General features: G+C 50.4%; 2 protein-coding genes across 16 annotated transcripts in view; both read left to right on the top strand.

The window, feature by feature from the left end:
* Positions 1-20,132, top strand: part of LOC310744841 (glutamate receptor ionotropic, NMDA 1) — a 28,391-nt gene extending 8,259 nt beyond the window's left edge. For 2 of the 9 annotated variants that reach the window (XM_083576590.1, XM_083576591.1), the window contains 15 exons: positions 20-194; positions 892-1,036; positions 1,181-1,264; positions 2,475-2,610; positions 3,163-3,290; positions 3,861-4,025; positions 4,384-4,502; positions 5,208-5,320; positions 5,787-5,935; positions 6,186-6,343; positions 7,703-7,864; positions 8,577-8,686; positions 9,428-9,573; positions 13,049-13,159; positions 19,041-20,132. In XM_083576590.1, coding sequence (XP_083432716.1) covers positions 20-194; positions 892-1,036; positions 1,181-1,264; positions 2,475-2,610; positions 3,163-3,290; positions 3,861-4,025; positions 4,384-4,502; positions 5,208-5,320; positions 5,787-5,935; positions 6,186-6,343; positions 7,703-7,864; positions 8,577-8,686; positions 9,428-9,573; positions 13,049-13,159; positions 19,041-19,109 — 1,970 coding nt within the window. In that variant the 3' untranslated portion in view covers positions 19,110-20,132. Of the gene's footprint in view, positions 1-19; positions 195-891; positions 1,037-1,180; positions 1,265-2,474; positions 2,611-3,162; positions 3,291-3,860; positions 4,026-4,383; positions 4,503-5,207; positions 5,321-5,786; positions 5,936-6,185; positions 6,344-7,702; positions 7,865-8,576; positions 8,687-9,427; positions 9,574-10,378; positions 10,414-11,789; positions 11,837-13,048; positions 13,942-18,141; positions 18,233-19,040 lie in introns of those variants that run through there. The other 7 variants (XM_083576592.1, XM_083576594.1, XR_014539768.1 and 4 more) reach the window with 6 other exon arrangements.
* A 1,856-nt stretch (positions 20,133-21,988) lies between these two features.
* The window catches only part of LOC310744850 (glutamate receptor ionotropic, NMDA 1-like), a 29,036-nt gene continuing 27,352 nt past the window's right edge, over positions 21,989-23,672 (top strand). For 3 of the 7 annotated variants that reach the window (XR_014539772.1, XM_083576629.1, XM_083576628.1), the window contains exon 1: positions 21,989-22,713. Coding sequence is in view for 5 of the 7 variants with exons in the window: in XM_083576629.1 (XP_083432755.1) it covers positions 22,465-22,713 (249 nt within the window). In the remaining 2 variants the exon portion in view is untranslated. The remainder of the gene's footprint in view (positions 22,714-23,672) is intronic. The other 4 variants (XR_014539773.1, XM_083576630.1, XM_083576632.1 and 1 more) reach the window with 3 other exon arrangements.

Here is a 23,672-nt window from a genome sequence, read left to right as displayed (position 1 = left end):
CACCCCACCCCCGTCCCAGGTCTCATCGGTCTACAACTCATGAACGGCAAGAACGAGTCGGCTCACATCCGGGACGCAGTGGCCATGGTGGCCCAGGCAGTCCACAACTTGTTTGAGAAGGAGAACATCACCGACCCACCCAGGGGGTGCGTGGGGAACACCAACATCTGGAAGACGGGGCCGCTCTTCAAGAGGTAAGAGCGTCCTGGTAACATTAGTTAAGAAAGTTAAATATTTGGGGGTTAATATGACTGCTAAGAACTTAAACTTATTTAAAGATAACTATGAGAAATGTTGGACAGAAGTGAAAAAAGACTTAGAAATATGGTCAAATTTGAAGCTTTCCTTGTTGGGTCGAATTGTAGCTATAAAGATGAATGTATTGCCAAAAATGTTATTTTTATTTCAATCATTGCAAATTCTGGACAAGATGGACTGTTTCAAGAAGTGGCAGAGAGATATTTCTAGATTTGTCTGGCAGGGCAAGAAGCCCAGAATAAAATTTAAAATATTAAAAGAGCGTCCTTGGCACCTCAGACCTGGGTTCTTTATGGAGGGGGTGGTGGGACGTCTGTAATTTCATGGGAGAAACGTCAGAGGGGATGGTAGGATGTCCGTATTTTCATGGGATGAATGTTGGAGATGATGGTACGATGTCCATAATTTGATGGCATAAATGTCAGAAGGGGTGGTAGGGCGTCCATAATTTTGTGGGAGAAACATCAGAAGGGGTGGTAGGACATCCATAATTTTGTGGTATAAACATCAGAGGGGATGGTAGAACATCTGTAATTTCATGGGAGAAATGTCAGAGGGGAGGGGAGGACGTCTGTAATTTCGTTGGAGACATTTCCATCCCTCCGCATCCCGATCAACCCGCCTTCTCCCCAGGGTACTGATGCAGACGAAGTACGCCGAGGGTGTGACGGGCCGGGTGGAGTTCAACGAGGATGGGGACCGCAAGTACGCCAACTACAGCGTCATGAACCTGCAGAACAACAAGTTGGTGCAGGTCGGCGTCTACAACGGCAGTCACGTAAGTATCCCTGGATGGGAGGGCCCTGCCTGGCCTGGGGTTCGGACTGGCTGACCTTCGGGGGTCCCATTCTGACTCTATGGTCATTTATCAGGGAAGGCTGGTAGAGGTCTGGTCCCAACCTTTCTCTCCTCACCTCCTCAGTTCCTGCCCAACGACCGCAAGATCATCTGGCCGGGAGGAGAAACCGAGACACCCCAGGGCTACGAGATGTCTACCAAGCTCAAGGTATCATCTCTGCTCCACCTCCCTCCCTCACTAATGTCAGCCTGGTGAGGAACAGTTGAAGGAGCTGGGGAAGAGGAGAGCAAGAGATATGAGAGCCACCTTCAAACATCTCAAGATGATTGAGGGTCTGGAAGCTGAGGCTTAGAAGGAACGGTCAAAGGAGATGGCTCTTTTTAGCCCAGAAAAGAGGAGGCTGAGAGGAGATGTTAGGGCCACTTTCGAAGATCTCAAGATGATTGAGGGTCTAGAAACCCAGCCTTAGGAGGAACGGTTGAAGGAGATGGAGAAGAGGAGATATGGGAGCCACCTTCAAACATCTCAAGATGTTTGAGGGTCTAGAAGCGGAGGCTTAGAGGAAAGGTTGAAGGAGATGGCTCTCTTTAGCCCAGAAAAGAGGAGGGTGAGAGGAGATGATAGGGCCATCTTCAAATATCTCAATATGTTTGAGGGTCTAGAAGCTGAGCCTTAGGAGGAACGGTTAGGAACTTCGGAGGAGATGGAGAAGAGGAGACCAAGGAGATATGCGAACCACCTTCAAACATCTTAAGATGGTTGAGGGTCTAGAAGCTCAACCTTAGCAGAAATGTTTGAAGGAGATGGTTCTCTTTAGCTCAGAAAAGAGGAGGCTGAGAAGAGATGTTAGGGCCATCTTCAAACATCTCAAGATGACGGAAGGTCCCTTGGGAGGAACAGTTGAAGGAGATGGCTCTCTTTAGAGCCAAACATCTCAAGATGATTGAGGGTCCAGAAGCCGAGCCTTCGGAGGAACGGCCGAAGGAGATAGGAACACTCAGTCTGAGGATGAGGAGATATGAGAGCCGTCTTCAAATATCTCTAGGGCTTTCGCCTGGAAGAAAGAACAAGTCCTCCTGCTCCAGAGGGTAGGACTTGAACCCGTGGCTTCCAGCTCCAGGAAAGGAGAGCCCGGCCTGACGTCCAGGAGAAATTTGCGGGACGCAAGCAAGCCGGCTCTCCTTCCTTGGAGTCCCGGGTGCTTGAGTGAAGATCGTTGCACCTCAGGGGGGGTTGGTCTAGATGACCATGGAGCCCCTTCCATCTCAACCACTTCTGAATTCCATGTTGGCATCCCTGCGTCCAACTCTTCCCTTCCAGGAGAAGGCAGCAGAGGGGTTGAGAAGCCGATTTGGCTGGTAAGAGGATGGTGATCCATCTTCTCACTTTTGGGGGGGCTGTTTCCCCTCCCCCCCAGATTGTCACCATTCACCAGGAGCCGTTCGTCTACGTCAAGGAGACCCTGGCCGACGGCAAGTGCAAAGCCCTCACCAACAGCACCGGCGGCTTGGTGCAGCAGGTCCTCTGTACGGGGCCCAACAAGACCATGCCGGGTACGTCTTGAACCCCAAGCGGGGGCATCAGGTCAGAATCTCCCCCGCCAAGCGTCTCCATTGGGCGCCTGACATCTCTCCTTCTTGGGAGGGTCTGCACTGCATGGTGGAGATGAGATCCTCTTAGTCTACACCAGGCCTCCTCCAGATGTGGTTGGCCCACACCTCCCATGATCCTTAGCTAGCTGGACCGGTGGTCAGGAACAATAGGGAGGTCCGTTCCCCATTGATCAAGCCTGAAGAACTGGATCGCTTCCTGATCATATATGGAACGGAACCACCTGAAGGGCCGAGGTGGAGGAAGCCTGGTTCAGATGATCTCTTCCACATACGACCAGGAAGGAATCCAGCTCAGCAGGCCGGGAACAAAACGGATTGACGGGGAACGGGTCAGATCTCCACCAGGAAGCCATCCACATTGTCCTAAAGGGGCCGGGTCAAATGGCATCTCCTCGACGGACGGGCATGGAGGTGGAGCAATTGAGAAGGTCCTCTCCGTTGGGGACCTTCTGGAACGGGCCTCAATGGTCCCCCTTTCTCCTGCCCCACCAGGCCGCCCCAGCGTGATGCTCTGCTGCTATGGCTTCTGCGTCGACCTCCTGATCAAGCTGGCCAAGACCATGAACTTCACTTACGAGGTCCACCTGGTGGGCGATGGGAAGTTTGGCACGCAGGAGCGGGTGAGCGGGCCTCGGGAAGGCTGGACGGGCCACCCTCCAACTTCTCGGAAGACCTCCGAGGGTCCAGCCCCCTGGCCGGGGACGGACAGACGCCGTCCCGTTGAGAAAGGGGATCTGTGGGAAGTCGTTCCTGGAACGGTTGGCCATCCCCATTGGCTTTCCGCCCACACTGGGGTGACCTGAGGAACCTTCAGGAGAGGCCTGGAGGGTTGTCCATTCGTGAACTTGCTTCCCATAGCTTCTTCCTGCTATCCCCTTTGACATTTGTTCCATGAAAATATGGACGTCCTACCATCCCCTCTGAGGTTCTTCCCATGAAATTATGGACGTCCTACCATCCTTTCTGATGTTCTTCCCATGAAATTATGGACTTCCTACCATCCCCTTTGACATTCATCCCATGAAAATATGGACGTCCGACCATCATCTCCCACATTCATCCCATGAAATTATGGACGTTCTACCATCATCTCCCACATTCATCCCACGAAAATGCCATCATCACCGACGCTCATCCCATGGAAATACGGACCTCCTTGCCCTTCTCACCCTGGCTCTGTCTCACCACAGGTGAACAACAGCAACAAGAAGGAGTGGAACGGCATGATGGGGGAGCTCTTGAGCGGTCAGGCGGACATGATCGTGGCTCCTTTGACCATCAACAACGAGCGGGCCCAGTACATCGAGTTCTCCAAGCCCTTTAAGTACCAGGGACTCACCATCCTGGTGAAGAAGGTGGGTAGACATGGCCAACGACCACTAGGCATCACTGTGCCCTCCAGAGGGCTTGGTCCACAGAGGTGGCCACGCTCTGCTTTGGTCAAGACGTTCCCGTTGTCCATCTCCTTCTCTTTGCAAAGTCCCGATGGAATTTCTTGTGAATAATATAATATAATATAATATAATATAATATAATATAATATAATAATCAGCATCCATTAAAAACCACCCATATATGACATCAAGGTCCATCCTTGAAAGCCATGGGGAGAAGAGGAGAACCGTTCTCCTCAACCTTTGTAAGGAACCCTAAGCAGCCTCTGCCGGGGTCTTCCCCCGGCTGCTGACGCCCACTTCCGGTTCTCCGTTGCAGGAAATCCCCCGCAGCACCTTGGACTCGTTCATGCAGCCGTTCCAGAGCACCCTGTGGCTCCTGGTGGGCCTCTCGGTCCACGTGGTGGCTGTGATGCTCTATCTCCTGGACCGTTTCAGGTAACTGCGGCCACCCCTTGGTCTTCCTGGTCTTCTCCACCACCTCCTCCTCCTCCTCCTCCCTCTACCCCTTGGTCTTCCTGGTCTTCTCCACCACCTCCTCCTCCTCCTCCTCCCTCTACCCCTTGGTCTTCCTGGTCTCCTCCTCCTCCTTCCTCCTCCTTTCTGCTTCCTTCTCCTCCTCCCACTCCTCCCCCTCCTCCTCCTCCCTCCTCCTCCTTTCTTCCTCCTCCTCCTCCTCCTCCTCCTCCTCCTCCTCCTCCTCCCTCTACCCCTCCTTCTACCCCTTGGTCTTCCTGGTCTCCTCCTCCTCCCTCCTCCTCCTTCCTCCTTCATTCTCCTCCTCCCTCTACTCCCCCTCCCCTCCTCCCTTCTCTTTTCTTCCTCTTCCTCTTCCCCCTCCCCCTCCTCCTCATCCCTCTAACCCTTCCTCTACCCCTTGGTCTTCCTGGTCTCCTCCTCCTCCTCCTTCCTTCTCCTTCTCCTCTTTCCTCTGCCCCTTGGCCTTCCTGGTCTCCTCCTCCTCCCTCTAGCTCATGGTCTTCCTGGCCTCCTCCCCCCCCCCTCTACCCCTCTTTCCTCTACCCCTTGGACTTCTGGAGTTCCTCGCACCCGTGAGGTCCAGAAGCTTCTTTCCACGGGGCATCTTCTAAGACCTGCTACTTGATGGACGGCTGACCGCTGGCCCCGCTTGCTCTCTTGCAGCCCCTTCGGCCGCTTCAAAGTCAACAGCGAGGAAGAGGAAGAGGATGCCCTGACCCTGTCATCTGCCATGTGGTTCTCCTGGGGAGTCTTGCTCAACTCTGGCATCGGAGAAGGTGAGTCTCTCCAGTGGGAATGATCTGGATGGGTCCGTCCGTAAGAGGCTGCAAAGCAAAGGCTGGTGCCACCGACCCCATCTCATCTTCTCCGATATTTCTCCCATGAAAATAGGGAGGTCCCACCATCCCCTTTGACATGGATGAAAATAGGGAGGTCCTACCATCCCCTTTGACATGGATGAAAATATGGACGTCCCACCATCCCCTCTGACATTGATATGGAGGTCCTACCATCTCGTTTGACATTGATGAAAATATGGACGTCCTACCATCTTCTCCGACCTCCGTCATTTCTCCCACGAGAATAGGGATGTCCAACTCAGCTTCTTCCCCTCTGGGTTCTTCCCCAGTTAGATGGTCTTCTCGAGGGGTGGCACTAGAGAGCTTGGGTGAGGTCTATCTCCTCAGGGTTTCGGTCCTTCAGATGCTTGAGGACCATCCCGAGCTGCCCTATCTCTTCCAGGCGCTCCCCGGAGCTTCTCCGCACGGATCCTGGGGATGGTGTGGGCTGGATTCGCCATGATCATCGTGGCCTCTTACACTGCCAACCTGGCGGCCTTCCTGGTGTTGGACAGACCCGAGGAACGGATCACGGGCATCAATGATCCCAGGGTAAGCATGGAAGGAGAACACTAAGCCTCTGACATGTCTCCTATGAGAATATGGATGTCCTACCATCTTCTCTAACATTTATCCCATGAGAATAGGGACATCCTACCATCACCTCTAGCATTTCTCGCACGAAATTATGGACGTCCTACCACCCCTTCTGACATTTTCCCCATGAAAATGTGGACGTTCTACCACCCCTTCTGATGTTTGTCCCACCAAAATACGGATGTCCTACCTTTCCCTCTCCCAGCTGCGCAACCCGTCGGACAAATTCATCTATGCAACGGTCAAGCAGAGCTCGGTGGACATCTACTTCCGCCGGCAGGTGGAGCTCAGCACCATGTACCGCCACATGGAGAAGCATAACTATGAAAGCGCCGCTGAAGCCATCCAGGCGGTCCGGGACAAGTGAGTTGGACTCCTTTGACTTTTCCCGGTGGGCGGGCTGGGAGGACATGGGTGACCAATGGGGAAAGAGGCGTTGGATTATGGGATTCCATTTTTATTTTTATTTTTCGGCCAGTTAATTTCCATGAGTTTCAACCAATTAACAACCCACTGATTTGAAGCCAACGCAAAGTCAAATAATTTTTGCGGGAATTTGGCTGGGATTTCTAAGAAATTCTGCTGGGATTCCTAAGAAATATGGCTGGGATTTCTAAGAAATGGTTTGGCTGGGATTTCTAAGAAATTCGGCTGGGATTTCTAAGAAACTATTTGGCTAGGAATTCTAAGACATTTGGCTGGGATTTCTAAGAAATTTTGTTGGGATTTCTAATAAATTGTTTGGCTGGGATTTATTAGAAATTGTTTGGGATTTCTAAGAAATTCTGCTGGGATTTATAAGAAATTCTGCTGGGATTTCCAATAAATTTGGCTGGGATTTCTAAGAAATTTTGTTGGGATTTCTAATAAATTGTTTGGCTGGGATTTATTAGAAATTGTTTGGGATTTCTAAGAAATTCTGCTGGGATTTATAAGAAATTCTGCTGGGATTTCCAATAAATTTGGCTGGGATTTCTAAGAAATTTTGTTGGGATTTCTAATAAATTGTTTGGCTGGGATTTATTAGAAATTGTTTTGGATTTCTAAGAAATTCTGCTGGGATTTATAAGAAATTCTGCTGGGATTTCCAATAAATTTGGCTGGGATTTCTAAGAAATTCTGCTGGGATTTCCAATAAATTTGGCTAGGATTTCTAAGAAATTGTTTGACTGGGATATCTCAGAAATGTTTGCTGGGTTTCTAAGAAATTTTCCTGGGATTTCAAAGAAATGTCTGCGTCTTCTAAACAAAATGTTTTGCGGGAATTTCTAATAAATCGTTTTGCAGAAATATAGAAGACATTTTACTGGGATTTCTAAGAAAATGTTTGGCTGGGATTTCTAAGAAATGGTTTGGCTGGGATTTCTAATCAATGGTTTTGCTGGGTTTCTCGTAAATTTTGCAATCTAATTTATTGTTTTGCTGGGATTTCTAATCAATGGTTTGGCAGGAATTTCTAAAGAAAGGTTTGGCAGAATTTCTCAGAAATGGTTTGACGGGAATTTCTAAGAAAAGGTTTTGTGGGAATATCTCAGGAAAGGTTTGGCAGGGATTTCTCAGGAACGAATTTGCCGGGATTTCTGATCCTTTCCTTTCGGGACTGCTTCATCCTGCGAAAATCCTCCATCGGAAGAGGGGGAGGGAAGGCTTCTGGAATTTGCCGGGAGCGCTGACGTCGACCCCCTTTTCCTGGTTACTGTTCCCACTTGTGTCTCCACCCAGCAAACTCCACGCCTTCATCTGGGACTCGGCTGTCCTGGAGTTCGAAGCCTCCCAGAAGTGCGACCTGGTGACCACTGGAGAACTCTTCTTCCGGTCTGGATTCGGAATCGGAATGAGGAAGGACAGTCCCTGGAAGCAGAATGTCTCACTGGCCATCCTCAAGTCCGTACCCTCTCCCCCGCCCGCGGGAATCAGTGGCGTAGCGTGGGGGGTGCAGGGGGGGCCGGCTGCACCGGGCGCAACATCTGGGGGTTAGGGTTAGGGGGCGCAAATCCACGGGTTAGGGGGCGCAAATCCACAGGTTAGGGGGCACAAATTACTTGCCTTTGCCCCGGGTGCTGACAACCCACGCTACGCCACTGGCGGGAATGATCCAGGGAAGGGGGTTGGGGTTGGGTGGAGAACACCAGACCCTCCAAGCATCCCAGATCGATCCCGGAACTTCCCTTTCCCACTCCGGAGAAGAAACACAAGATGACCTCTTTTCACGGGAGAAAGGTCCAGGCATCCCCTCTGGGGGAAATCGGGAAAATGGGATATCCAGGGTTCGAACCAGAAAGCTGCCAGCCCCTCCAACGTTCCTCGCCCCCCCAAAATCAGGATGTTCTGGGATCGAACCCAGTAGCATCAAAGAGGGAGTCCGGTTGGGCCTGACCTCCTCTGGGTCTGTCAAAGATGGCCGAGGAGCCTTCTTGGTCCAAGTTGGTCTCCTGGAGGACTCCCTTGGCCTTTCCTGGGACTCCCTTGGGTCCCCGTAAGAGATTTGAGGGTTGCGGGGCGTGGCTTCACCTGGCCTCCCGCCCCATCCCCCCAATCCATATTTTATTCAAGATGGTGGGACACCCTGCCTCAGCTCTCTCCTCCCGTCCCACAGCCTCCACGAAAATGGCTTCATGGAAGAGCTGGACAAGACGTGGGTGAGGTACCAGGAGTGCGACTCAAGGAGTAATGCCCCGGCCACCCTCACCTTTGAGAACATGGCAGGTGGGTTCCTAGACCTCCCTGTTCCCCCTGGAGCTCCCTCCCCTCAGGGATCAGAGAAGAAGGGGCACGAGGGACACCACCACCACCCCCGGGGGTCATCCAGTCCAACCCAAGGCAAGGCACAAAATGTCCAGTGCTTAGCCCGGTTCTTAAGAATAAGACTATTGAGATGATGGTGATGGTGATGGATGATGGGCCTTAGTTTGCCTACCCATCATCCAGTGCTTAGCCCAGCTCTTATGAATCAGAATATTGAGATGGTGGTGGTGGTGGTGGTGTTGGATGATGCTGATGGGTGCTTAGCCAGGCTCTTAAGAATAAGAATATTGAGATGATGGTGGTGTTGGTGGATGATGATGGATGATGATGGATGATGATGGATGATGATGGATGATGATGATGATGATGACGCCTGCCAAACTTAGATTCACGTTGTTATTATTGTTGTTGTTGTTGTTGTTGTTGTTGTTACTATTGCCATTTCTAACTACTACTGCTACCACCACCATTTCCAAGTATCCCTATCGCTATCGCTATCCTTCTTCTTACGATTGTCATTTGTGATTGCTATTCTTATTCCGGATCCCCATCGTTATTACTATCACAATGATTGCCGCCATGATTACGATTCTCACTCTGCTTCCTGGACGACCCTCAACTGTGGTGGCGGCGTGTGTGTGCGCGCTTCCTTCAAACCCGGCTCTCTGACCCTTCTCCCTCCCGCATTTCGACCCCTCCCAGGTGTCTTCATGCTGGTGGCCGGTGGGATCGTGGCCGGAATCTTCCTGATCTTCATCGAAATTGCCTACAAGAGGCACAAGGACGCCCGACGGAAGCAGATGCAGTTGGCCTTTGCCGCCGTCAACGTCTGGAGGAAGAACCTACAGGTAGGAAGAGGCCATTTTTGGGGGGAGAAGAGACCTCCGGCGGGGGGCAGGTAACCCACAAAACCACCGGAAAAAACACAAAAACAAGTGGGACGTCTTTGAATTTCCATTTTTTAATTTGGAGGTCCTTTTCCATTTCCCATTCCTTCACCCCAACAGTCACTACGGTGCCGAAGGGGAGTAGAATTAGGGGGACACCCTCTCTGTGGCTCCCACTTATGGGGTGGGGGAACCCCATAAGAGTCGCTCCTTCCAAGAGGGCAGAGGGTTGGTTTGGATGACCCCTGGGGGATCCCACTGCCCCACTCATCCTGGGAAGGCCTTTGAGGGGCCCCTACCCTCCTAAATAGGGGGGCAAATGCCCCAATGGAAATAGGGGCATCCTATTTGATCCCCTATAATGAAATAGGGGCATCTCATTCGATCCCCAATAATGAAATAGGGGTGTTCTATTCAATCCCATATAATGGGAATACGGGCGTCCTATTAAATTCCCTACAATGGAAATAGGGTCGTCCTGTCCATCCCTGTGTCCTGCCCCCTCCGCCGCCCAAACGAGGCAGGCTCAAATTTTGTAGGGCATCCCGAGTGCAATTGTCACTGCCATTTTTCACTTGCCAACTTTCTAGAGAGGAGAAACACTTCCCTGGGTTGATGGCGGGTCCGGTCCGGGGTTTGGGGTTTGGCCGAGATGTGGGGGGGGGTCCAGGATTTTTTGGGTGGGGGCCATCCCACCCCACCCCACGGCCGACGAGGAAAGCCGACGTTCCGGAGATCCGTTTGACAATGTAAGACTTTTCCGCAGGAGGAACCCTCCGGCCACTAGTACAATGCTAGAAGGTAGGCGAGCGGGAAGATTTCTTTGTTCAATAAATACCAATTTTAAAAAATAAAATAAAATAAAAGTCAAATAAAAAATCAAAATATGACCAAAAAAATTATATATATATATGTATATATATATATATATATATATATATATATATATATATATATATACACACACACACACATGCATACATACATACATATACATATACATATTATATATATGTTTATGTATATATATATATATAATTTATATAAGTCTATATATAACATATGTGTGTGTGTCTATTCAATAAGATCAGAATATGACCAAAAATATATAAAATATTATTTATATATGTATATAAATAATATATATATAATTTATATATGCGTATATAATATATAATACATATAAGTATATAATGCATATAATATATATATAATGTATATATGTATATACGTATATGTATGTGTATGTATGTGTGTGTGTGTGTGTGTGTATACACACACACACACACACACACACACACACGTTTCTTTTCAAATTATTATTTGAAATCATGGGCGGGGTAGAAATGATAAATTATTACTATTATTATTATTTGGTTTTGGTCACTCTTCGGCCATGGCGCAACGCCGTGGCAAGCCATGCGCTGATACCTCTGGATCAATATATGTAAATATATATATATATATTTATATGTGGGTATCTCCCTATCTATATATATTTAGATATAGATCTTCATCCATTCCATCCTATCAATTGCTTTTTTCCTGTGCATGCCCGGGGGGGGGCAGGGGGGAGAGGAAGATCGGGAACGGAAGCAGGAAATGGATTCAATTCCGGTCGGCCCCCCCAACCCGGATGCGGAGGAGCCAGACCTGGTCCCTCTCCCCCCCAAAAATTACCTAAATCCAAAGGGGGGGATCAGAAACGGGGTTCCCCAAGGGGAGGATACAGAGGGTTCAGATCGGGGGGCCCTCCCCCCCAAACCCCAAATTCCACTGTAGCCCAAAGGGTTGGGATCAGAAACGCGGTTCCCCTCCCAAAAATGGGGGCCTCGTCCCACCCACCCCATAACCAGGTCTGGTTGCCTCCCACCCAACCTCCCCCCACGATTCTCTCCCCTCCCCCCTCCTTGACGGCTTTCGTTCCCGCTCCGCCCCAACCCTCCAGCTGCCCCCTCCCCATTTAACCCCCCCTCGGATTCCCGCCCGGGGTCCCTCCGGAAAGCAGCCCCCCAGCTTCCGGCCGCCGATCTCGGGAGACCTATATACCCTCCTTGATTTCCCAATACTGGTTTTCGTTTCTTTCTTTAATTCTGATATTTTACCCCCCCATCCCCCCCCCTTAACATACAATGACTTCCCTTCTCTTCTGATGCAGTCTTCTCTCTATCTCCCAGCCGTAGGACCTGCCTTGACCAAAGGCCCCGATCCTATTTATTTAGGGGTAGGTGGAAAAAGTCTCTTGCCCCCCTCTCTAGATGATGGAAGAAAGGGGGCGACAGCGACCGGCAGGGACCGCTCCCCTCCCAGGCCACCAATAGGGTGGGGGCCCATCCTCTCCCAGCTCCTGAGAGGAGGCCCTCTGAGCTGCTGCAGGAACCCCAAGGTTGCTTGTAGCTCCGTCCCGCCCCGTTCCCCCCACCCCTTCCAGAAAAGGGTCCGCCCCACATACAAGGTCCTCATACACAGTTTCTGTCAGATGTTCGTCCCATGAAATTATGGACGTCCTACCACCCCTTTTGACGTTCTTCCCACAAAATTATGGACATCCTACCATCCCCTTTGACATTCTTCCCATGAAATTATGGGTGTCCTACCACTCTTTCTGACGTTCCTCCCATGAAATTATGGACGTCCTACCACCCCTTCTGACATTTCCCCCACAAAATTATGGACGTCCTATCACCCCTTCTGACGTTCTTCCCACAAAATTATGGATGTCCTACCACCCTTTCTGACGTTCTTCCCATGAAATTATGGACGTCCTACCACCCTTTCTGATGTTCTTCCCATGAAATTATGGATGTCCTACCACCCCTTCTGACGTTCCTCCCACGAAATTTGGATGTCCTACCATCCTCTCTGACATTCCCACCACCAAATTATGGACGTCCTACCATGACGTTCCTCCCTGGAAAACAGGGTCTTCCTATCACCCCTCCCACTGATGCTTGGGGTGCTTCTGACCCGAACCACCTCGTCTGAGACCCCCAAAATCGCCCTCTCGGCGGGAACCTGCCCCGTTTGCCCCAGGGATGGGATGGTTTTGAGGGCAACTGTACATCCTCTCTGACATTTCTCCGGGAGTTGGGGGAGAGGAGTGTCTGGTTCCTCCCCCTTCCATGAAAAGAGGTACTTCCGATTCCATTCCAAGAGGGGCGTCCTCTCCCACCCCGTCCTGTGAAATTAGGGTACATCCGTGAAAAGGACAGCGGATCCACTCAGAGTCTGGGGTGGCTCCCAGGATCGCCCCAGCCCAAGATGGCCGCTCGGAAGGTCAGCGCTCGGAGGGGCCCTCCGGAGCCCGGCCGCCCTGTAGGGCAGGAGGAGCACACCAGGCGAGCAAGGCAACCCGTGAAAGCAAGGCACAGTGTAGACGCGGCGGCCGGTGGCGGCCGTCCGGAGATCTAACCGCTTATGTACATGTTCGTTTTAGGATAGACCAAGTGCTAGAGCAGAACCAGGCCCTAGAATGAAAACCACTTTTAGGTCCATCACATCCACGCTGGCCAACAGCTTCAAGAGCCGTAGGTCCTGCAGAGACACGGTAAGAAGAAGACAACCGGTTGTGCCCTCCTTCTTTCTCTCTCTCTTTCTCCTGCCATCCCATCAACCGCCCCATCTCACAGCTGCCATGGCCCCGTTTCGTCCTCTGTCAGTCCGTCTCCACCGTCTGTCCCAAAGATCGAGGGCTCCCTCTTCTCCCCGTACGTGGTTTGTTTTCCTTTCTGTTCCGACCCCCCGAAAAACCCAGATTTTTCTTTCTTCCCTTTTGATTTCCAGTCCTTCCTGTTCTGGCCCATGCCCGGAAAGCGGTCCGCCGTGCCGTCTTCCCCTCGTCCTTCCCCTGCCCCACCATCTCCAGCCGTCTCCCGCCTCTGCACTTTCTGTGGGATTCAGGCAAGGGTCATGGCCTCGCCTGGCACCGTGTCTCTCGTCACCTTCTTTACCTGTGCTTTCCATCCGTGGCTTCCTTGGAAACGACGAGGCGGGGGAGGGGCCCTCTGTCGTTGGGCGGACGGCCGAGCTCCATTGCTTAGCCCGCGCCAACGTTTCTCCCGTGGAAACAGGGGCGTCTGGACGTCCTCTCTGACGTTGACCCAACAGAACTGGCAACCCAAGTCCCCCCGGGCCAGATCAGGCCATAGCTGTCAACTTTCCCTTTTTCTTGCGAGGAATCCTATTTGGAATAAGGGAATTTCCCTTTTAAAAAGGGAACCGTTGACAACTATGGATCAGGCCCATTTGGGTCCTCAATCCGGGAAGCCGGATCTGTAAATCTCGGTGACACCGATGGGACCAAGAGCCCGAGCAGCGGCGGCTTGGCTGCTCCAACGCCGCGCCTGGTTTGCCCCGGCAGCATTTGATCGGCAGGGATGGCCCCGCCCTGCACTGGGATCCAGGCTCGCCATGGGATTGGTCGAGCCGCCACCACTCAGCCTCTTTGCCCCATCCTTGTCGCCAATAATCTCGGGTTCTGGCTTCACTCAGCCTCTTCCTCCCACCGCTGCTCGGCCTCTTCCTCCCACCCCCGCCGCCCCTGCCGCTCTGGTCCCCCTAGGGTAAGGTTCCCAGGCATCCCCGTTTTCCGGGGACCGTCCCCAGATTTAGAAATCCTACAAAATCCATGGAGATTGAAAAGCATCCCCGGATTCATGGGGGAAATCTGGTCACCTTATTCTACGGGCCAGAGAGCGAGCGAACAAGCTCACTCTGTCTACTCACGAGAAGCAGCGGTGGTGGTGGTGGCAGCAGCCCCTGGGAAGCTGGGGCTTGGGGTGGGGTGTGGGGAGGAGGACAATATGACCCCCCTCGCCTCTTCTTCCAGCTCTACCCCCCAGTTCCGCTTCTCCAGCCCGCCATAAGGTCTGTGTGACAGTGGACTGGCTGGCTGCTAGAAAAAATTGCCAACCCCTGTCCTGTTCCATACCTGCCGACATTTCTCCCATGAAATACAGACGTCCTATTCCATATGTGCCAACATTTCTCCCATGAAAATATGGACTTCCTACCATCCCCTCTGACATTTCCCCCATGAAAATATGGACGTCCTATTCCATATCTGCCAACATTTCTCCCATGAAAATAGGAATGTCCTTAGGAAAAGCGGGATCAACCCCAGATCAAACCGGAAACCGCCATGGCTTCTTCAGATCTTGGGCTGTCCTTGCAATAGGGACCCTGGGATATCTGTTAGGATCCCTCATCCCAATCTGTTGATAGGCTGGGAATGAGGCCAAGGTGGGACAATACAAACTTCCACAATCTGCAGACTTTCTGCTGTTTTCCTATGTGCAGGCAGTTCCCCAGCCAGATGAGTGGGGTATTATTATTATTATTATTATTATTATTATTATTATTATTAATTTATTTTATGGCTCTTTGGCAACTATAATTGTAGTGGTGGTGGTGATAATGATGATAATATATAAAAAACATTATTGTTGTTATTGTTATTATTATTATCACCATTATAATTTATATTATTATTGTAATTATCATCATAATCATTATTATCATCAGGTAGGCAGCCGTGTTGGTCTGACACAGCAGAAATAAAAGAAGAAGAAGAATACTTATTATTATTATTATTAATGGAAATTAATATATTTCACAAAACTTCTCCCATGATTTCTCAAACTTATTCCAAAGGGCGTTGGGCTACAATTTCCTCTGAACATCCTCCTGTATCAATGTGAAGATCGCGGTCACTCTCTCGGATCAGCCCCAAATATTCCTCACTGTTTCCAGTCAGGATTTCCTCTGAAAATTCTCCTGTATCAATGCTAAGATCACTGTCATTTTCTTGGAGACCAGCCCTGAATATTCCTCACCGCTTCTCCTCCAAATTTCCTCATCAAATCCTCCCATATCAGTGCCAAGATCACCGTCACAGCCCCCCCAAAAAAACACATTAAAACACCCTTGAATTTCAAGGATGCTTAAATGAGTATTCAAGATTGTAAAACAGAAAAAAATAATTAAAATTATATATATATTTAAAAAGACACACATATCAAAACCAGTAAAAACAATTCTAACAAAAAACATAATAATAATAATAATAATAATAATAATAATAATAATAATATATTTATACCCTGCCCTCCCCGGCCAGGGCCAGGGCCAGGCTCAGGGTGGCTAACACCAAATATAAATTACAATAAAACATAATAGGAAAAAATCAAGAACAGTTAATTAAAATGCAGCTTAAAATACAGCTTAAAATGCAGCCTCATTTTAGTAGTAGCCCATAAGCCAAGACCATAAAGGGAGGAAACATCAGAACGATTATTATTATTACTATTATTTTATTTTATTTTATTATTAATTACTATTAGCAGTAGTAGTAGTAGCCTATAAAAAGGTAAAGGGACCCCTGACCATTAGGTCCAGTCGTGACCGACTCTGGGGTTGCGGCGCTCATCTCGCTTTATTGGCCGAGGGAGCTGAGGGAGCCGGCGTACAGCTTCTGGGTCATTTGGCCGGCATTTTATTTTATTTTAATTATTAATTACTATTAGTAGTAGTAACCTATAGTAGCCCATAAATCAAGACCATAAAGGGAGGAAACAGAATTAAAAAACAGTCTAACAGCATGTCAATCCGTTCTCATCCCTTTTTATTTATTTTTAATCCATTTCCCAATTTTTTGTCCATTTCCCACGGCAGATTATTCCTTGTTGAACATCCCAAGCCACCACTCTGTGGCATTCTGGCTCCACCTCCTTTTGCTGAATTTATTCCTCCCTCCCCTCCATTCCCTCGTTCTCCTGAATATCCATCCATCCATTCCTTCCTCCCTCCCCTCCATTCCCTCGTTCTGCTGAATATCCATCCATTCCTTCCTTCCTCTAAATATCCATCCATGCTTTCCTTCCTCTGAATATCCTCCCATCCATCCATTCATTCCTCCCTCCCCTCCCCTCCATTCCCTCGTTCTTCCCATCGCTCCCGCCATTCTTACTCCCGGTCGGCCTTCTCCGCTCCTCTCCTCTCCGCTTCTCCTCCTCCAAACCCTCCTTTCCGCTTTCACCTCGGCACATTCCATCTTCCGCCCGTTCCTCCCGCTGTCGCTCTTTCGTTGGGAATTTCTCTTTCGTTCCATCTTCCACTCTGGGCAGTCACAATCCAAATGATTGCGAATTCGGGTCGCTCTCGACGTTTGCAGGATTCAGGCTGTTTCCAAGGAGCAGATTGCACCAAAGCAATCCATCCAAATGATTAAATCAGGTTTCTAATCAGCATTTGCAGAATTCCAGCTATTTCCAAGGAGCAGACTGCACCAAAGCAATCTGTCAAAATTATTAAATCAGGATTCTGATCCACATTTGCAGGATTCCAGCTGTTTCCAAGGAGCCAATTGCAGTAAATCAACCCGTCCAAATCATTCCACCAAATTTGATTTAATTCCCAGATATCTTCCCCATTGCGCATCATCCTTTCTGGCACGGTCGCCACATGGGCAGGAAAGTTCCATCTCCCTCTCCAAACCCCCGGCCCGTTTTGGAGACCCTCTATTATGCATGTTTCTGAGTTGGTGGCGCAAAGGGTTTGACTTCATCCCCGCCCTTTGGAAAGGGTTCAATGTCTGGGACCCTTTCCAAAGGTCCCAGACATTGAAAGGTCCACCTGGGGCAAAAGCCAACTTCTCGGCCATCTTGAAATTCTGATCCCCCCCCCCCTCTCCCCATCAAAAGGACATCTGTCACAAGATATTGGGAGGGTGGTATTCCAGAAGGGGAAATGTCTCGGCCAGAAAAGATGGCTTTCCGCCTTCTCAAACTCCCCCCACATGACTCTCCGTTTATTCCTCCTGTTCGTAACTGCAGGGATTTATAAAAAAAGTCTCTCCCCCCCCCCCAGCGGTGGGTGTTTGCATAACCTCCAACATTTCTCCAATGAAGACAGGGACATCCTATTCCATCCCTTCCATCATTTCTCCAATGAAAATGGGGACATCCCATTCCATCCCCTCCAACATTTGTCCCATGAAAATAGGGACATCCTATTCCATCCCCTCCATCATTTCTCCAATGAAAATGGGGACATCCCATTCCATCCCCTCCAACATTTGTCCCATGAAAATAGGGACATCCTATTCCATCCCCTCCAATATTTCTCCGATGAAAATAGGGAAGTCCTATTCCATCCGCTCCAACATTTCTCCCATGAAAATAGGGACGTCCTATTCCACTCCCTCCAACATTTCTCCCATGAAAATAGGGACATCCCAGGAACAGCGGAACCTTCCGGGATCCCGGCAGAAACTGGGCTGGATTCTTCTATCCCGGGAGAGAGAGGGGTGTTTGGAGGGTCTGCTTCCTCTGGTGGCTTTCCCTTCTAGGCATTCCAGTGTGGAGGGTGGAGGAGGAGGAAGAAACGCAGCTCTGGGTTGGCTGGGTTGGCCGGGCGGCGTCCCGATTTCCTGGGGTGGTGGTTTTGGTGGTGTCCCCGGGTGCCGGCACCGGGTTCAAAGCCAGCTTTCGATGTAATAGACCATCCCTTTGATGCGCCTGCTCCCTACAGACACCCCCGCGAGGCCGCCACACCCAGAGTCCGTGAGCTGCAGATAAAGCCCTGTAGAGAATTCCCGGCTTCAGGAGTTCCTCCGCAAAGGGTGGGATCTTGTTGTGAATGTTGATGCATTTTTGTCCTGTATCCAAAGTCCTGTTTGATCTTGTGGGACGGGTGGTGGTGCTGGTGGGGGGAACAACCAGTCGTCCCCTTCCGGGACATCCCAGAAAAGGGCCGGGCGGGAGAGGAGTAGGGCGGCCATCTTGGAAAAAGTGGCTCTTTTGCAAGCCGAGTCGCCGAGCTTTTTCCCGGAGGGAGTTTCTTGGCGTACATGAAGGGAGAGTCGTCGGCAGATTTCGAAGGGGATCAACCCGAAATTGTCAAGGGGTCGAAGCTGCCGGGCGATTCCAAAGGGGATCGGCCCGAAATGGCTGAGCTAGCGGGTGCTGCTTTCCGGGGGAAGAGGCTGCGCTGCGAGGGGGAGGGAGCCCCCGCCCCACGTGGCTGCCCCCGGGGGAGATCCTTGAGCGATGATGCGCTCCAACCGGGAAGGAGCTGAGCCAAATGGAAACTGGGGGCGGGACACGACGACACAGGTCAGGGTTCTGAAATTAGTAGGGTGGCCCTATGTCAGGGTCCCTAAAATGGGGAGGGTGGCCCTACGTTTGGCTCTGCCCACATTGCGGCACCCTGACTTTTTTTGTGGGAACAGAGCAGATCCCCGGAGATTCCCCGCTTGGTGCTCGCAGCCTTGAATGCATCCCGGTTTGGAGGCGCAGCATCTTCCTTGAGCGGTTTCCTGCCGGGGCGGTGGCGGCCTGCGGGGGCAGCATGTGTCTCGGCCTCGCTCTGGCCCGCCTCTGCCTGACCACCGCCCCTCCCCCGTGTCTTGTCTTTTGTCTCCCCTGCAGCAGTACCACCCCACTGACCTTGCGGGGCAGCTCAACCTCTCGGACCCCTCAGTCAGCACCGTGGTGTGAGGGCCCCCGTCGCTTCTTTCCTGCCACCCCCTCTCAGACACCACCGGGATGGACCAGCTCTTCTTCTCCCACGGACCTACCTTGTGGACTGGTGCCGAGGAGGTGGTCCCGCCCACCGTGCCACGGACGGACGGAGAACGAGCTCTGGCGTGCCTCCAGTGCCCGCTTCCCATTTCCTTGCGCCCCTTTGAAGGACACCCTCCCGGGGCAGCCCGGCTTTCCCACTTCCCGAGATTTGAGGCAACTGTGCGCAACTGGGAGAGTCCCGTCCTTGTACAGTTCTCCGCTTCTGGTTGTCCACGTTGGGGCTTGCTCGATTTGGGGGAGCCGACTGACTGACTGACTGACCTTCCTGTCCATGTACATAATCTGCTTCTCTTCCTACTGTCCACTTTGGGGATCACTCAATTTGGGGGGGGGACTTCCTTCCTTCCTTCCTTCTTTCCTTCCTCCTTTCCTTCCATCCTTCCCTCCCTCTTTGTTTCTTTCCTTCCCTCCCCCTTCCTTCCTCCCCCCCTTCCCTCTTCCTTCCTTCCCCTCCCTCCCTCCTTCCTTCGTCTCTCCTTTCCAAGACTTCCCAACCACCCCTTCCCTGCTTCTTCCCATTTCCCCAACATTCCTACCTATTCCCATGGATCCATTGAGCTGATTTTCTCCCTTCTTGGAGATCCATTTGGGTCTCTTAGAGATCCACTCATCCCCTGATCTTCCCTTTATTGTATATTATGCTTTCAGAAACCCAGCCAGATGGCAGGGTAAAAATAAATTGTTCTTCTTCTTATTATTATTGATGATATTATTATTATTATTATTGATTTTATTAATATTGTTGTTGATATTATTATTATTGATATTATGTTGTTGTTATTTACCTGAATCCTGCTAGCATTTTCACTCGTCTGAAATTTATCTAACATCTGGAATTGCGGGCTGGAATTTGGATGTCTCTTCCTAAGGATTCTGTGGATTTTATTAATGATTATTATTAAAATAAAATGTAAATAAAAGTTGTTTTATTATTTTAGTATAATTATTAAATATTATTATTATTTTATATTATTAAAATTAATAATAATAAATGTAAGGAACCACAGAAAGAGGGGGAAGGAAGTACCTAGATAATTAAATGAGCAAGGTAAATAAATTTGGGTAGGCGGAAGATATTCGGAAATAAATTTAAGGAACCGCAGGAGGAGGGGGAAGGATGTAGATAATTAGATGAGCAAGTTAAATGAATTTAAATTGAATTTCTAATATCTATATCTTCTGCCTATCCAAATTCCTGCTCAAATCTGCCCATCCAATCATCTCCTGCAAATATAACAATAATTACAATAATCCTGTATCGGCAGGATTTTTCAACTGGATCTGGGGACTAATATATAATTGTGGGGTTTTTTGGGGGGGTTATACACACACACATATTATAATAATAACATATTATAATATATAATTATAATATATAATTGTGGGTTTTATGGGGAGTTATTATAGTATCATTAGATATGTGTGTGTATGTGTGTTTTGGGGGGTTATTATAATATTACATATATATATATTATTATATATATATATATATATATATATATATATATATATATATATAATTGTCGGGTTTTTGGGGGGTTAATATAATAATATAATATAATATAATATAATATAATATAATATAATATAATGTAATGTAATGTAATGTAATGTAATGTAATGTAATGTAATATAATATAATATAATATAATATAATATAATATAATATAATATAATATAAATTTATAATAATTGTGGGTTTTGGGGGAATTAATACACACACACACACACACATATATGTATATAAAATTGGGGGTTTTGGGGGGGGATTATAAGCATATAAAAGTTCAAGAGAAATCCATATAACATATAAATGTTATATATCCATATAAACATATCAATCCATATAAAATCGATGTATTTTATTGCTGTTGTTGGACTACAACTCCCATCACCCCTAGCTAGCAAGGCCAGAGCTCATGGATGATAGGAGTTGTAGTCCAACCACATCAATAAAATACCTGCACAATATATATATATGCAATGCCATATACCAGCCTTTCTCAACCTGTGGGTGCCCAGATGTTGTTGGACTACAAGTCCCATCACCCCTAGCTAGCAAGGCCAACTGAAAAATATTGGGGGGCACATTCTATAAAGATTTGGGGGGCCCCGAATCTCTTGAGCGGGGAGCTTTGGGATTCTGCAGCCCCCCTGCTTTGTATTGGGCATATTCTATAAATATTTGGGGGGGGGTCTCTTGAGCGGGGAGGTTTGGCTTTCCTCCACCCCTGCTTTGTATTTGGGGGGGCACATCCTAGGAAGATTGTCGGGGTGGGGGAATCTCTTGAGCGGCCCCCCTGCTTTGTATATTGGGGGCGCCGGCCAATCTCTTGATTTCCTCTCCCCACCGCGATTTCTCCAGCCCCCCCCCCCGCTACAAGTCCCATCACACCTAGCTAGCAAGGCCAGCTGAAGAATATTGGGGGGGGCATATTCTATAAAGATTTGGGGGGCCCGAATCTCTTTAGTGGGGAGGTTTGGCTTTCCTCCACCCCTGCTTTGTCTATTGGGGGGCACATCCTAGGAAGATTGACGGGGTGGGGGGGAATCTCTTGAGCGGCCCCCCTGCTTTGTATAATCGGGGGCACATCCTATAAAGATTTTTTTGGGGGGCGGCCAATCTCTTGATTTCCTATGCTCCCCCCCCCCGCGATTTCTCCTGCCCCCCACCCCACCCTTTTTTTTCTAACCCTCCCCCCTCTCCCCCTATGCCCTCCCTCCCCCCCAGCGACACCAAACGCCGCCGCATTGGCCGGCCGCCTCCTTTTTCTCCTCTCCCGCGCGCGACTGCGCGCGCGGGTGCGCGCCTGTCTTTGCAGGGGGATTTCGGCGCGGCGGACAGCGCCATTGCGCTTCAGCGCCATTGCGTTTTGGGGGGTTTTTTTGCGGGGAGATCCGGCGGCTGCTTGCAAACGGGGGTTGCAATTCAGCACCAGGGACAGCTGCGGTGTTTTTGCAGGGGGGCCCCAATTCAGCAACAGGACAGCGGCGTTGTGCAAAGGGCCAATTCGTCACCAGGGGCAGCGTCTTTTTTCGGGGGGGGGGCGATTCAGCACCAGGGACTGTGACGTTTTTTGCCAGCGGTGGCAATTCAGCACCAGGGACAGCAGTCTTTTGCAAAGGGCCAATTCAGCACCAGGGACAGCAGCAGCCTCTGCTTCTTCCACAGGGCCGCTTCAGGACCACGGATAGACCCTCTTGCGTGGCAGTTCTCCGCCGCCTGGGGGGCCCTTGGGCTGCGCCGGGCGACGGTGGGGTGACCGCCATGCGCCTCCTGCTGCTGGCCGTGCTGCTGTGCTTCTCGGTGGCGCGGGGGGGCTGCGAGCCCAAGGTGGTGAACATCGGGGCGGTGCTGAGCACCAAGAGGCACGAGCAGGTCTTCCGCGAGGCCATCAACCAGGCCAACAAGCGCCATGGCACCTGGAAGATCCAGCTCAACGCCACCTCCGTCACCCACAAGCCCAACGCCATCCAGATGGCCCTCTCCGTCTGCGAGGACCTCATCTCCAGCCAGGTAGCCGCACCGCGCCGCCCAAGAACCGGTCGGGGGGGGGGACTCCCCCTAGGGACTCCTCCTCGATGTGATGGGCCAAGCTCTTGACCTGGTGGACTGGTTGGCCCCAGAAAGGACCACCCAGGGACCCCTGGATCCTGTGGACTGTGGGCTTGGGGCACCAGCATAGGGCACTCTTGGCCCTAGAGACCACCCTAGGGACCCCCTTCCAGTCCTCAAGAATTAGCCTAGGGGCTCCTTGACCTGATGGACTGGTTGGCCCTAGAAAGGAACACCCAGGGACCCCGGGATCCTGTGAACCAGAGTGTGGGTTTGGGCACCAACCTAGGGATCTGCGGGCCGCAGAGACCGACCTTGGGACCCTACCACCCTAAGGACTGGCCTAGGGACTTCTTGACCCTTCTAAGGGCCAGCCAACAACCCCTTGACCCTATGGACCAGCCTTTTGGCCTGGGGCACCAGCCCAGGGATACCCCCTCTCTTTCTTTCTTTCTTTCTTTCTTTCTTTCTTTCTCTCTCTCTCTCTCTCTCTCTCTCTCTCTCTCGGAACCTAGGAACCCTCAGGCCACAGAGATCAACCTAGGGACCCTACCGCCCTAAGGACTGGCCAAGGGACCCCATGGTTCTACTCAGGACTGGCCAAGGACCTCTTGACCCTATGGTCCAGACTGTGGGCTTGGGGCACCAACCTGGGGAGCCCTTGGCTTTAGAAACCAACCTAGGGAACCTTCAGCCCTAAGAGACGACCAGAGGCCCCTTGGCCCTACTATTGAGCACCCAGGGACCCTATGGATCAGGCTTGGGGGGCCAGCCCAGGGAGCCCTTGGCTTTAGAAACCAACCTAGGGAACCTTCAGCTCTAAGGACTGGCCTAGGGACTTCTTGACCCTACTAAGGGCCAGCCAACAACTCCTTGACCCTATGAACCAGCCTCTTGGCTTGGGGCACCAGCCCAGGGAC

Source organism: Podarcis filfolensis (genome assembly GCF_964270895.1).
Source record: "Podarcis filfolensis genome assembly, chromosome: 11".
Classification (NCBI taxonomy): domain Eukaryota; kingdom Metazoa; phylum Chordata; class Lepidosauria; order Squamata; family Lacertidae; genus Podarcis; species Podarcis filfolensis.
The sequence above is the reverse complement of the archived record's forward strand: the minus strand, read 5'-3'. Positions and strand labels throughout refer to the sequence as shown.